Below are 15,548 nucleotides of genomic sequence, written 5' to 3' on the forward strand. Positions count from 1 at the left end.
GGGATTATGTTCTCTTCTATTAGACTTTTTTTTTAATCTAGAGCATTTTCTTATTTCATATACTTCATCTCCAAAGTGCTTCTAACCTCAAAAAGCCCATACCTGGGCCCCAACCCAAATAAATTAAATCAGATTCAGACTTCTGATGGTGGATTAACAGGCAGGTAATCTAGACTTTGAAGACCTGGGGGATGGAAGAAGCAAGGAACCCCAAACACTAGAGGAGGCACACATTCTTTTCCCAAATTCTCTGCCCTTGCTGAAACTGTTTCTTTAAGGCCACATAAGGTCTTCGTTTCAAAGCTCAGATACAAGGATGGTGCAAACTCTATTTCAAAGTGTGTATTTATTTTCAATGATTGGTCCTGAGATGAATATCTATCCATACAAAAAAGAATGAAACTGGACCTCTCCTTTATACCATATACAAAAATTAACTCAAAATAGATCATAGACCTAAATTTAAAAGCTAAAACCATGAAGTTCTTAGAAGAGAACACAGGAGTAAATCACCATGAGCAGGGATTAGGCAATGGTTTCTTAGATATGACAGCAAAAGCACAAGTGACACACAAAAAACTAATAAACTGAAAAAAAAAAAAAACTAATAAACTGAACTACATCAAAATTTAAAACTTATATACTACAAATAATATTTGCAAATAATAAAACTGATAAGAGACTATTATCCAGAATACTTAAAGGACTCTTTCAAATCAATCAATAAAAATTTAAAAATGGGCAAAGAATTTGAAAGACATTTGAAATGAAAATATACATATGAGCATATGAAAAGATGTTAAACATCTTTAACCATCAGGGAAACGCAAATCAAAACCACAATGAGATACCACCTCACACCCACTAGGACTGCTCTAATCAAAAAGAGAGACAATAACAAGTTTTAGCAAGGATGGGGAGAAATTGGACATTGCTGGTGGGAATGCAAATGGTACAGCTACTTTGGAAAATAGTGGCAGTTCCTCAAAAAGTTAAACATAGAGTTACAACAAGACCCAATGATGTGACTACTTGAATGTACCAAAGAGCAATGAAAACATATGCCTACAGAAAAACTGGTACCCAAATGTTAATAGCAGCATTGTTCATCATAGCCTGTGCTGGTTTGAATATATTATATCCCCCAGAAAAGCCATGTTCTTTAATGCAATCTTGTGAGGCAGACTTATTAGTCTTTTGATTAGGGTGGAAACTTTCGACTGAGTATTTCCATGAAGATGTGACACATCCAACTGAGGGTGAGACCTTTTGATTAGATTATTTCCATGGGGTGTGGACCCCACCCATTCAGGTTGGGTCTTGATTGAGTCACTGGAGTACTTAAGAGAGCTCAGGAGTCAATATAGGTGCTTGCTGAAGCTTGGAGATGCTTGGAGATGCAGACAGAAGGCTGTTTGGAGATGCTAAGCTAAAAGATAAAGCCCAGAGTTTGCCACAGAGAAGCGAAGAGAGACTCCCAGATGCTTAGAGAGAAACATCCTGGGAGAAAGAAGCAAGGACGCATGGGAGCTGAGAGACAGGAACCAAAGACAGATGCCCAGAGACATTCCGGAGAAAGTCATTTTGAAACCAGAACTCGGAAACAAAGGAACAGCAGATGCCAGCCATGTGCCTTCCCAGCTGACAGAGGTGTTCCGACACCATTGGCCTTCCTTCAGTAAAGGTATCCTCTTGATGATGCATTAGTTTGGACACTTACATAGCCTTAGAACTGTAAATTTGTAACCTAATAAATCCCCCTTATAAAAGCCAATCCATTTCTGGTATTTTGCATAATGGCAACTTCAGCAAACCAGAACACAGCCCATAAGTGGAAACAATCCAAACGTCCGTCATTTGGGCTTTGGGGAATGAATAAAAAATAATATATCCATGCAATAGAGTATTATTGGACAATAAAAAGGAATGAAGTACCAAAATATGTTACAACACAGACGAACCTTGAAAACATGTTAAGTGAACCTTGAAGACATCATCTTGAGTGAAATAAGCCAGACACAAAAGGAAAAATATTGTATAATTTCACGTGTATGAAATACCTAGAATAAGCAAATACATGGGAACAAAAGGTAGATTACAGGTTACCAGGATGGAGGGATGGAAAGTGTGGTGGTTTGAAGCTGTATGTACCCCAGAAAAACACAGTCTTTAATTTAAGCCATTCCTGGGGGTGTGAATACAATGTAAGTACAAGATTTCTTTGAGGTTAGTTCAGTTACGGTGTAGCCCAGCCCAATCAGGATGGGTCTTAATCCTATTACCAAAGGCTTTTAAAAGCAGAATGAAATTCAGACAGAGAGAAAGCCACAGGAGGCAAGAAGATGAACATCAACGGAATCCAGAAGAGAAGGGAGAGGCCAGGAGACTTTACTCTGCACCAAATACCGCCAGCAGCCAGCCCCAAAACAGCAATCTTCGGGAAGAAAGCAAGATGATGCCTTGATTTGGACTTTTTCCCAGGCTCAAACCATGAGCAAATAAATTCCCATTGTTTAAACTGACCCATATCATGGTAGTATTTGCTTGAGCAGCCAAGGAAACTATAACAGGAAGTTATTGCTCAACAGGACAAAGTTTCTATTTTGGATAGCGGAAAAGTTTTGGTAATAGGTGGTAGTGGTGGTAGCACACTACTGTGACCGTTAATATCACTGAATTGTACACATGAAAGTGGAAATTCAAGACCACATATTATGAAATTCCATTTATATGAAAAGTCCAGAATAGGCAAATCTGCAGAGACAGAAAGTACATTTATTAGTGGTTGCCTAGGGGTAGGGGTGGGAAGGATGGGGAATGACTGTTAACAGTTACTTTCTGGAGTGATGAAAATGTTCTAAACTTAGATTGTGGAGATATTTACACAACTTTGTGAATATACTAAAAATCACTGAATTGTACACTTTAATTTTATGGCAAAATGAAAATATATCTCAATAAAGGTGTTAAAAAATGTGTATGCGTAGAATTTGAACTCACTTCTGTTGTGGTATTTATTATTTTGCATTGTCTATATTCCACTCGTACCCCCACTGGCCAGCCTCTGAACTCTACATTATGTGACAACAGGAAACATCTTATTCCTCTATATATCCTTACTATGATGTAATGTCTGGCTCATAACAGGCATTCACAAAACTTGTTGACAAAGATAATGATAAACTGGAGGTGGGCAGTAATAATTCACATTACAAAAGGATTCTTTTAGGAATCCTTCTATAAAAGGTTCTTTTCAATAGAAGATTCTCTTAATGCATTTCTTAACCACTGTAAACTACTTGCAACCTCTTGTTAGCATACATAAAACACAACTATCATCCAACACAAATGTCTTAATTTCCAGGTGGGGGGTGACATCTGAGACCACCCTGTTGGTTGGCACCTGAGCCTCACCTCTGACTCATATTCTTCACTAAGCCATTTGTGTTAGAGGCCATGAAGGACTGCAAAGCATTAAGAACCATGCTAACAAAAAACAAACATGAATTAAGATGTACCATCTCCATTTAAAATAGCCAGGAGTAGATGATCTGTGGGAGTTGAGAGTATAGATGATTTTTATTATCCTTGTGCTTTTGCATATTTTCTAAACTTTTCCTGTATTCATTTTATAATCTTAAAAAGCCCACAGCTACTCCTAAGGAACATTAACTGGGCATATAACAAGGCAAAGATTTGCAGCCATGGAGGGCCACAGTGCCCCAAAGAGGAAGTACGGCATTATTTGCCACACAAGCTGAGAGTGATTTTTTGGTTCTCCATAGAGTTCTATTGGAACACTATATGTGGAAGAGTGGAAGCTGCACTGGACTGGGAGAGAAGAAGCCTGAGTTTTTATCCAAGCTCTGTCAATCCTTATCAAACGATTTTGGATATCACCTCACCTTTCCTGATCTATATCTTCAACCAAAACGTAAGACAGTTGGACCAAAGGTCTTTAATGTTCCCTCTAGCATCAAATCCTAAAAGCCTATGAGCACTTCAAGAGGGAGAAAAAAATAATTGCATTAGGAACTAAAAGACATGTCCAGTTATATTACTATTTTACCATTTCCCATTCCCACCCTATATGCCAGGTGCTGAGCTAAGCACTCCAGAAACATAATTTAAGTGAATCATCACAGTGGTCCCATAAGGAAGGTGTGATTAATCCCATTTCACAGGTGTTGAGCTGAGGCTCAGCAAGTTTTCCTAACTTGCAAGGATATGAAACAAAGTTTGCTTGTATTCATGGTTGGTGCTTTTAACCTTTATGCATGCAGCCTCTCTTACAAAAGTATTTTCCTATTCTGAGTGGGCAGTCCTGAAACCACACCACCATGTCCCTCAATTATCAAAGCTGAGAGGCTAAAAACTGGAAAGTGACTGACTACAATGGTTCCTGGAAAAAGAGTAAAGTGACAACTTATAATATTTTTCCCATCTTTGTTTTGTGACCAGTTAGTCCAAAGACGGCATTTTCCTGATTAAATTAACAAAGACATTCTATGAAAAGAGGCAAAGATAATGTTCATTTAACTATCCAATAATACCAGCCAAAATTCATTAAAACTCAGCAGACAACCAGAAAGGATCCATGTTTCAGTTTGCTAAAGCTGCTGGAATGCAATATACCAGAAATGGGTTGGCTTTTACAATGGGGGTTGTGCTGGTTTGAATCTATTCTATCCCTCACAAAAGCCATGTTCTTTAATGCAAGCTTGTGGGGGCAGACTTATTAGTCTTTTGATTACAGTGGAACCTTTTGATTGAGTGTTTCCATGGATATGTGAGTTACCCAACAGTGGGTGAGACCTTTGCTTAAATTATTTCCATGAAGGTGTGGACACCACCCATTCAGGGGTCCATACCTTGATTAGTTCACTGGAGTACTTAAGGGAGCTCAAGAGCTGACACAGACCCTCACACTTCGAGACACTGGGAGATGCAGGCAATGGATGTTTGGAGATGCTAAGCCAAGAAATGAAACCCAGAATTTGCCCCAGAGAAGCTAAGAGAGGACCCCCACATGCCTAGAAAGAAATGCCCCAGGAGAACCAAGCAGAAAGCTGAGAGAAGCAAAGAGAGACAAAGACCAGAGACATTTTGGAGAAAGCCATGTTGAAACGCAACCCAGGAGCAAAGGACCAGGAGATGCCAGCCACGTGCCTTCCCAGCTGACAAAGGTGTTCCGGATAACACTGGCCTTCCTTCAGTGAAGGTATCCTCTTGGTGCCTTAGTTTGGACACTGTTATGGTCTTAGAACTGTCAATTATAACCTAGTAAATCCCCTTTATAAAAGCCAATCCATTTCTGCTATTTTGCATAGCAGCAGCTTCAGCAAACCGGAACAGGGATTTATTAATTTACAAATTTACAGTTCTAAGCCCATGAAAATGTTCAAATTAAGGTACAAAGAGGAAGATACCTTCTCTGAGGAAAGGCTGTTGGCATCCGGAGTTCCTCTGTCATGTGGGAAGATACATGGCGATGTCTGCTGGTCCTTTTCTTCTGGGTTCTGGTTTCAATGGCTCTCTCCAAAATGTCTCTGGGCATTTCCCTCTTTGTGCTCTCATAAAGGGCTCCAGTAAAGTATTAAGACCCACCTTGAATGGGCTAGGTCACATCTCAATTGAATAAAAAGGTCCCACCCACAATAGATCTATACCCACAGGGATGGATTAAAAGAACATGCCTTGGCAAATCAGGCCAAAGGGTAAAGGAAGATATGAACTGTGCTTTAAAACTTCAACTTCTGTATGAGACCAAGGGAAGAGATGTTTATTTGGCGCAGGATCTATTTTTTTCTGTAGCACACTAAACAATTTAACTTGAACGGTCAGTTTATTCAAACACCATAATTACATGGAACTTAGAACAGGAAGTAAGATCTGACAGGTTTGTACAGGTTAGGTGAAACCCCAATACATGCCAAAGTAATGTGGGCAGGGAATAAAAATGTATTTTCAGGGCCCCGCTGAGGAACTGGGGAAAAATGCAGAAATATTAAACTTTTCTACCTGGCGAATAGCTTATATTGTCACAAGCATTGAGGACAACCAATCTAGTACGCCAAGCCCTTGATCTCGGGGCTTGCCCTCACGAAGCTTGTTACTGCAAAGGAGAGGCTAAGCCTACTTATAATTGTGCCTAAGAGTCTCCTACAGAGAACCTCTTTTGTTGCTCAGATGTGGCTTCTCTCTAAGCTCACTCAGCAGGTGAACTCACTGCCCTCCCTACTACATGGGACCTGACTTCCAAAAGTGTAAATCTCCCTGGCAACATGGTACATGACTCCTATGGATGAGTCTGGACCTGGCACTGTGGGATTGGAAAGTCTTCTTGACCAAAAGGGGTAAGAGAAATGAAACAAAATAAAGTTTCAGTGGCTGAGAGATTTCAAATGGAGTCGAGAGGTCATTCTGGAGGGTATCCTTATGTGCTATATAGATATTCCTTTGTAGTTTTTAGTGTATATGGAAGAGCTAGAAGGAAACACCTGAAACTGTGAAACTGCAACCCAGTAACCCTGATTCTAGAAGACAGTTATGTAACTACATGTATCTTACATGGTGTGACTGTGTGACTGTGAAAACCTTGTGGTTCATACTCCCTTTATCCAGTGTATGGACAGATGAGTAGAAAAATGGGGATAAAAGCTAATTGAAAAATAGGGTGGGATGGGGGGGATGGGGTGTATCAGGTGTTCTTTTTTACTTTTATTTTTATTCTTATTTTTATGTTTTTCGCATAATGAAAATGTTCAAAAATTGTAGTGATGAAGCACAACTATACAGTGGTACTGTGAACAACTCATTGTACATTGTGGATGATTGTATGATATGTGAATATATCACAGTAAAACTGAATTAAATAAAAAAGAGAGAACATGGCCTTTTATGGGCTCCAAACCAGGACAATCCAGAAAGGAGAACAATGAAATTTCTAGAAGCAAAACCTCTCCAGTAAAAAAACTTAAAGTGTGTGTATTTGGAAGGTGGGGGACACATGCAGGTATCCCTTGGGGAGAAAAGAATATCACACTGGTGTCCTTAGAAGAGTCATAAAGGGGGCCAGAAGTCCAGATAAGGCTAAAAGGAGGATTCATTGTCACCCTTTTAGATGACTGTTTTGTAAACTTTGTAAACTTTTTTTTTTAATTTTATGAAGTTTATTTATCAAAAAATTAAAACAAGCAACAAAAGACATACATTTCAAACAAAACAAAGCAAAGGATTAAGAAAAACAGAAAACCTAAAATAACTACTTTGCTTCCAACATGTTCCTACCATACCCCAAGAAAATTAATAAACCCTATCCAAACAAAGGAATAAGAAAAACAAATCATCTACTGAAGGACAATTTGCTTTTTTCCAAGTTTCTGCTGTTACAAATGATGGTACAGTGAACTCCCTGGGTTGAAAATGGATACACTGCAAATTTCAGTAAATATTGTATAAATGCCCTCCACTTCCCCAGAGGGTTCATGACATTTTCCTCCACCTAATAAAAATATAACAATCTTTTACACTTTTACCAAACTGATAGACCAAATGTTATTTTTTTTAAATAAATCCAAAGCTATAGGAGCAGTTGCAAAAACAATACTAACCCCATAGACAGAATTCCATCATACCCTGACCCCCCTCCCCCCGACTGCCCAATCCACCAACTTAAACATGCTGTCACATCGCTATTTCTTTCCCTCCCTCCCTTACTCCCTCCCTATCTATCATCCATCATCTATTGCTCTGTCCTCTGAACATGAGAGCTAGCTGCACACATCCTTGAACATACACTATAATTCACTTATACACTTCCCATGAACAAGAACATTCTTTTATGCAATCCCATTAAGACAACTAAGAAGTACAAGAGATTCAACAATGATACAAAGCTTACATTCTATATTTCCTTTACCTTATGTCTCAACCGTGTCCCTTTGAGCCTCCTGTCCTCTATCTTCCAATTCCATCCAAGTTCATCCTTGGCATTGAATCGTTATCTATTTAGACTTCTTTTTTCTTCCAGTTGTGGAAACATACATACAGCCTAAATCTTCCCATTTCACCCCCTCCGTAGCCTTCCATTAGTGGGATTGATCACATTTAGAATGTTGTAATGCTCTTTCCCACCATCCATTACTAGAAATTTCCCTTCACCTCAAACAGCAACCCTACACTCATTTCTTAACTCCCCATTGCCCCTTCCCCCATTTCTCTTAACCCAAACTCTACTTTTCGTCTCTATGGTTATATTCTCTGATAATTTCTTTGTGTTTACTGTGGGGCTTAAAATTAACCTCTTAAATCCATATGAATCTTGTTTTTCTTTGATACCACCTTCACTTCAATAGGACATATAAACTATGTTCCTATACTCCTCCATTCCCCCTTTATATAGTTGTCTAAAATTACATATTTTACATTGAGTTCAAAACCACTGATTTGTCATTAGAGTTTGTGTATTTTATATCATGTAGGAAGTAAATAGTGGAGTTACAGTTCAAAAATTATTGACTTCTATTTGTATTCCATTGTGGTTGGAGAATGTGCTTTGAGTATATTCAATTGTTGTTGTTGTTTTTTCTTTAATTTCTTGAGGTTTGTTTTATGTCCCAGCTTATGGTCCCTTCTGGAGAAAGATCCGTGATTGCTAGAGAAAAATGAGTGTCCTGGTGCTTTGGGATGTAAGGTACTATATATGTCTGTTAAAATTCTCTATATCTCTTTCTCCTTTCTTTGTTTCTCTGTTGGTAGGGCTCCCTTTAGAATCTGAAGTAGGGCAGGTCTTTTATTGGCAAAGTCTCTCAGCATTTGTTTGTCTGTGAAAAATTTAAGCTCTCCCTCAAATGTGAAGGAGAGTTTTGCTGGATAAAGTATTCTTGGTTGGAAATTTTTCTCTCTCAGAATTTTAAATATGCCATGCCACTGCCTTCTCGCCTCCATGGTGGCCGCTGAATAGTCACAACTTAGTCTTACGTTGTTTCCTTAGTATGTGGTGAACTGCTTTTCTCTTGCTGCTTTCAGAACTTGCTCCTTCTCTTCAGTATTTGAGAGTCTGATCAGAATATGTCTTGGAGTGGGTTTATTTGGATTTATTCTATCTGGAGTTTGCTGGGCATTTATGCTTTGTGTATTTATACTGTGTATAAGGTTGGGGAAGTTTGCCCCAACAATTTCTTTGAACACTCTTTCTAGACCTTTACCCTTCTCTTCCCCTTCTGGGACACCAATGAGTCTTAAGTTTGGATGTTTTATTATATCTATCGTATCCCTGAGATCCATTTTGATTTTTTTGATTTTTTCCTCCATTCTTTCTTTTGCTCTTTCATTTTCTGTTCTGTGGACTTCTAGGACACTGAGATGTTGTTCAGCTTCCTCTAGTCTTGTATTGTGAATATCCAGAGTCTTTTTAATTTGGCCAACAGTTTCTTTTATTTCCATAAGATCTCCTATTTTTTTTTATTTGCTCTTGCAATGTCTTCTTTATGCTCTTCTAGGGTCTTCTTTATGTCGCTTATATCCAGGGCCATGGTCTTCCTGATGTCCTTTAGATCGTTTGCCATGTTTTCGTTCCTCAATTGTAGTTCTTTGATTAATTGTGTGAGGTACGTTGTCTGTTCTGACAACCTGATTTGTGTGTTTGGAGTTGGGATTCTCCATATCGTCTGGTTTTATCATACGCATTGAGATTTTCTGTTGTTTTTGGCCTCTTGGCATTTGCTCTGCTCGACAGGGTTAGATTTTATGCTGTGATCTTGGGCATTCCTCCCAATTCACGTTGGTGTATGATGAGTGGACAGTCACGTCTGTCCCCCTGCAGTTATTCCGGATTATTTACCAGCTGTTTCTGTTTTTTTTTTAGTTGTTCCAGGGGGACTACTTAGCTTCCATTCCTCTCTATGCCTCTTTTGACATAAAAATCTCATTCAACCATCAGTTTGTATTGCAAAAAACAACAGGGTGGGTTTTTGTTTTTCTGGTAATTCAACTATACAATGATATTACAGTACTGAATTTACTTTTGCAAGCTACACATTCTTCTTCCTGGGGAGTCTGATACACTTCTCACACTATCAGAAGGGTAGTTAGTAGTAATTTTGCAAAGTTTCTCAGAGTACCTGGGACTCTATTTTGTTTCGTTTTGCTTTTTGTTGTATTTCTTGCACCTGGGACTCTTGATGATAAGCACTCCTTTTGGCTTTGGCTAGATCAGTGGTTCTCAACTGGTGGCAATTTTGCTCCCCCAGGGGATATATGGCAATGTCTGGAGATATTTTTGATTGTCACACTGGAGGAGTACTACTGGCATCTAGGGGCACAGGCCAAGGACGCTGCTAAATATCCTACAATGCACAGAACAGCTCCCCACAACAAAGAATTATCCAGCCCAAAATGTTAATAGTGCTGCTCTGGAGAGAGGCTAGGGAAAGTTAACCAGGGGGCTGTTTCGCTTCTAGAGTACTTCAGGACTCAAAGGAAGCAACTGACAGTTCTGATGATATGTCCTCTATAATCCCTTCTTGGGTCTCATGTTCCGCAGCCTATGAAGAAACAGGGTAGGGGCATATCTGACAGAATGCCTCTGACAGAATCTAATCAATAAAAATGTTTGTTCAAAGCAGAAACAAGTTAAGAGAAGAGGTCAGAATATAGCAAAACTTCTCCTTTGTCCTATTCTATAGAGAAATAATTCCTCTGCTGACATAAATACATCCTACACACTGATGTGACATTTCCCTGGAGGTTCTCAGTTTTCCAAACTTAAGCAGCTATGCCAGCTAGGCAATTCTAAGATGCAATACTGATTCAACCAGTTAAAACACAAAAGGGGAAACACTATAGTTCAGAAAGGAAGCTTCAAAAGCCCATCTAAGTGTCAATCCTCAACAATGGGAACAATATGCAGAGGAATATTACATTTTCTTTTTCCATGACATGGTTCCACTCTTTAGTGTTATAAATATTTTCCATTCTATTTTATCTAGTGATTCCCACTCAATGAAGGTAAGTTCTACTGAAGGAAAAAAATGAACATTGTTCTTGGACTGTGACAAAATCCACTAAGGAAAAACAAAATTCATATTTAAAGCAAAAATAATTGATAAAAGGATTAATGATTTAAAAGAGTAGTGATTTAAAACTGTAGTAAGCACTTATAATGTACAATGAAAGGAATTCTTTTTTGTGCTTTTATCATCACTTCAATCTAATGGAACTCTTTCTGGACATCTGGGAGTTTAATATTTTCCTCACTCTATGAAAATAAGTCATCTCCTACTTCAGAAAGAAAATAACAGCCATCATGTGAGCACAACCTCGATTCTACATTTTTCTCCCAACTTATTACTCTGAAAAATTTCAAACCTCTAGAAAAACTGATAAGAGTACAATGAAATATACATTTCATCTAGTTTCACCAACTGTTAACATTTGGCCATAATTGCTTTCTCTCTCTCTCCACATATATACGTATAAAGACATTATACACACGCACACACACACACATACTTTTTTACCTGAACCATTTAAAGTTAATTGCAACACATCATGTCATCACTTCTAAATATTTCAACATGCATCTCCTAATAAGGATATTATTCTATATAGCCATAGGCATCATTATCATTCCTATTAAAATTAATGATTCTCTAATATTACCTGATATCTAGACCATATTCAAATTTCCATAACTGTCCACCAAAAGTCCATACAGCTTTAAGTCCAGGATCCAACCAATGATCACACATCATACTGCAGTCGTCTGCCATGTCTCTTTAGTTTACTTAAATCTACAAGAGGCCCTCAGTTTTTTTTTTTTATTAAATTCAGTTTTATTGAAATACATTCGCATACCATACAATCATCCATGGTATACAATCCACCGTCCACAGTATGATAACATAGTTACGCGTTCATCACCACAATCTATCTCTGAACATTTTCCTTACATCAGAAAGAACCAGAACAAGAATAAAAAATAAAAGTGAAAAAAGAACACCCAAATCATCCCCCCATCCCACCCCATTTGTCCTTTAGTTTTTATCCCCATTTTTCTACTCATCCATACACTAGATAAAGGGGGTGTGATCCACAAGGTCTTCACAATCACACTGTGACCCCTTGTAATCTACATTATTATATAATTGTCTTCAGGAGTCCAGACTGCTGGGTTGGAGTTTGGTAGTTTCAGGTATTTACTTCTAGCTATTCCAATACATTAAAACCTAAGAGGTGTTATCTATATAGTGCATAAGAATGTCCACCAGAGTGACCTCTCGACTCCATTTGAAATCTCTCAGCCACTGAAACTATTTCGTCTCATTCTGCATCCCCCTTTTGGTCAAGAAGATGCTCTCAGTCCCACAATGCCGGGTCCACATTCATCCCCGGGAGTCATATTCTGCATTGCCAGGGAGATTTACAACCCTGGGAGTTGGGTCCCACGTAGCAGGGAGGGCAGCGAGTTCACCTGTTGAGATGGCTCAGTTAGAGAGAGAGAGGGCCACATCTGAGCAACAAAGAGGTACTCAGGGGGAGACTCTTAGGCACAACTACATGCAAGTTTAGACTCTCCTTTGCAGTAACGAGCTTCATAAGGGCAAGTCCCATGATCGGGCCCTCAGTTTTTATTTGTTTGTTTTTGGTCTTTTATGACATTGACATAAAGTAGAAGCATCCCATGTTTAAACTTCCTCTACCTGTTCCCACCCTTACCTTTCCTAGTCTCTGCTATTAAAAGAAAAAAAAAAAAATCCTTCCTCTTTGATTTTCAGTACTCTCTCCTTCCTTCCCTTCAGAGCTAAGATCACCTCAATTTCTTGTTTCTCAATCTTCTCTTCTATTAACCGTTGAAATCATGTTTTTGTCACTCCACTGAAATGCTCTCAGTAATGTCACCAACGGCTTTCTAAAAGCCAAGTCCAAAGTACATTTTTCAGTTATCACCTTACCTGACTTGTCTGCAGCAGCTGACACTGCTGCCCATTACTCCCCTCAAGCACTCTCAAACCTTGGCATAATTCACCTGTTCTCTTCCAGAGTATATACCCCTGAATGCTAGTATTCTCCACAGTTGTCCTTGATCCTCTTCTCATTCCCTCCATGGCTTTCTTTAACTACCAGCTACTAGGTAGTAATTCCCAAATCTCTCTCTCTCTCTCTCTCCAGTCTAGAACTCTCTGTAGTTCAAGCCCCATTTTTCTAACTACCTACCAGACACCCTGATCCAAAATTTCCCATAGCCCTCTACATGTAACATGTCCATAACTGACATTCATTATCACTTTCCCCCTATAAACTATTCTTTCTCCTTTATAACCTTTCCTGATTAATGGAAATGCTAATCCTCCAAATTAAAAACCTGTCCTTCCTCATCCCCACCAATGAACTAAACATTAAATCCTCTAGATTCTACCTTCTCTATACAGTTCTCATATTTATCACCTCCTCTGTAGCTCTACAAAATGGTACTATTAAGGTCTTCAACATGGGTCACCATAAAGATATAGTTAATCTCTATACTTCTTATCCTTCTCCTCTCTAATCTTTCCTCCACCCTGTCCATAAATTATTTTCCTGAAATGCAAATTGGTTTATTTTACTCAAGTACTTAAAACACTTTCCATGACTGCTCATCCCCTGCTGAGGCACCCTTTAAAATGGTGGTTAGGAATACAGGCTCTTGAGTTGGAAAAGAGGTAGACACAAATTCTAGAGTTTCCACCTACTGTTTGGCCATGAGACACTACTTAACCTCTTTAAGCCTAAGAGTTTTCATTTATAAAATGGGAATATTTATGCCTAACCCACAATGTAGTTGAGGAGATAACAAAATGATGTATCTAAAATATCTGTTCCAATACCCAAATTAAATGGTTAATAATAATAATTACTGTTGTTGTAAGATCAAGTCCAAATTCCTTAGCATGGCCCTTTTTGATCTGGTCACTGCAAACCTGTCCAGTCTCACATCCCATCAATCCTTCCTCACATTCTACACTAACACACCATTTCACATCTTTCTGCTTTTGTACCCATGATTTCCTCTGTCTAGAAAGCCTAGCCCTCAAAGCCCTTTTCAATGAGTACTCTTCAACTTCAATTTTTGTCCCCTTTAACCCTTAAACATAACGCTATCACTCTAAATTACATCTATTTCCTAGTCTATCTCCCACACTAAATTGTGAGTTTTTTGAAAGCATAGATAAAACAGAGACAATAAACTCAGGACAGAAAATTAAAACCTTTCCTTTGCCAGAAAATTTACCTTAGAGACATGGAAACTGACTAATATCTGAACAAATTTATAGAGGGATCTACATTGATCATTCTGTTCCCAAACTAATTTAGAGGAACTAATGGTTTGTTCATTTTAATTTCTGTTCATTAAAAAAAAATGCCTCAGCCTGATGAGAGTTCAGGTGGGCAGGTTTGGAACCTTAGCACTCAGACAATTTCCTCTGGGATTACAGCATAGCTGTGGAGGAAATGGGATTCAAACCCAATCTTGAAAATGTTCAGTCCAAGGCAGATTGGGCCTGATAGGGCAGGCAGCCTCTCTGTGGTATGCAAGTTGGGCTGTATCAAACTTCACTCAAAACTTCAATGTAGCCAAGTTTAATTTATTTAACCAAAGGTGTGGCATTCCTTAAGAAAATTGTGACAACTCAAATTCAAATCAATGAATTTGTTAAAGAAGAGATGCCCAAAGAAGTCTCCACCCTGGGAACTACCAAATGAGCAACCAAGAAAATGTCAGAATACTAAGTATCTAGGAGTAGTCTTTATGAAAAGGTGATTGGTGACTAAATACTTTTAATACCAAAGCTATGATGGCTCTTAAATCAGAAACAGTGGCCTGCAGGGTTAGTGACCTTAAAATACTACAGAACACTAAGCAGGCATTTTATTGTACTAAAAGGAGATTAGGAACAGCTCATTTACCTGTGTCAATAAACCAAGTATTATTCCTTTCTGAAATATGAGATGCATGTTTATCGCATACGAAGTCCATACTCAGTGTTTCTCCGCTTAACAATTATTTTTAAAAAGATGTTTCGGAGCGGGGAATCTGCTCTGCTCTCAGGATTGAAAAATCTATCAAAAAGGCAGTGAAATCTGGACCTTGCTATGACGCCTCCGAAACAAGTTCAATCAAGGCCGACCCCGTTTTGCTATCCCCTACGGAAGCCAAAGAAAAAAGGGGGGTGTTTTAAGGGTGACGATCCCGGGAGAGCTGCCAGGGGATGCTGTCAGCCTGTGAAACGCGAAAGATTAGGGAAAGGGGTCACCGCGGAGGAAGAGGTGGCAGGAGAGATGAGAGAGCAGCTGAGCGAGAATGTCACAGAGGGGCGCGGCAGCGAGGCTGTCACAGGTCGGCCTCCCCCCTCCCGGCCTCGGGCCCCAGTCACTCACATGCGGGGGCCCGTGCCCCTTCGGGCTCCTCCCGCCTCGGGGACGGCAGCCACCGGGCAAGGAGGCTAGACTGACAACTTTCTGCTTCCGGACACGCAACCCGGAAGCAACCTCCCGCCAAAGGTAGG

The 15,548-nt window shown here is 39.2% G+C and overlaps 1 protein-coding gene across 1 annotated transcript in view; it reads right to left on the bottom strand.

Moving 5' to 3' along the window:
• C7H6orf89 (chromosome 7 C6orf89 homolog) overlaps positions 1-15,548 on the bottom strand; it is a 47,367-nt gene extending 31,819 nt beyond the window's left edge. The window contains exon 1 of the mRNA XM_037842407.1: positions 15,421-15,548. Within this exon, the coding sequence (XP_037698335.1) occupies positions 15,421-15,422 (2 nt within the window). The 5' untranslated portion in view covers positions 15,423-15,548. The remainder of the gene's footprint in view (positions 1-15,420) is intronic.

Source organism: Choloepus didactylus, chromosome 7 (assembly GCF_015220235.1).
Source record: "Choloepus didactylus isolate mChoDid1 chromosome 7, mChoDid1.pri, whole genome shotgun sequence".
Taxonomy (NCBI): domain Eukaryota; kingdom Metazoa; phylum Chordata; class Mammalia; order Pilosa; family Megalonychidae; genus Choloepus; species Choloepus didactylus.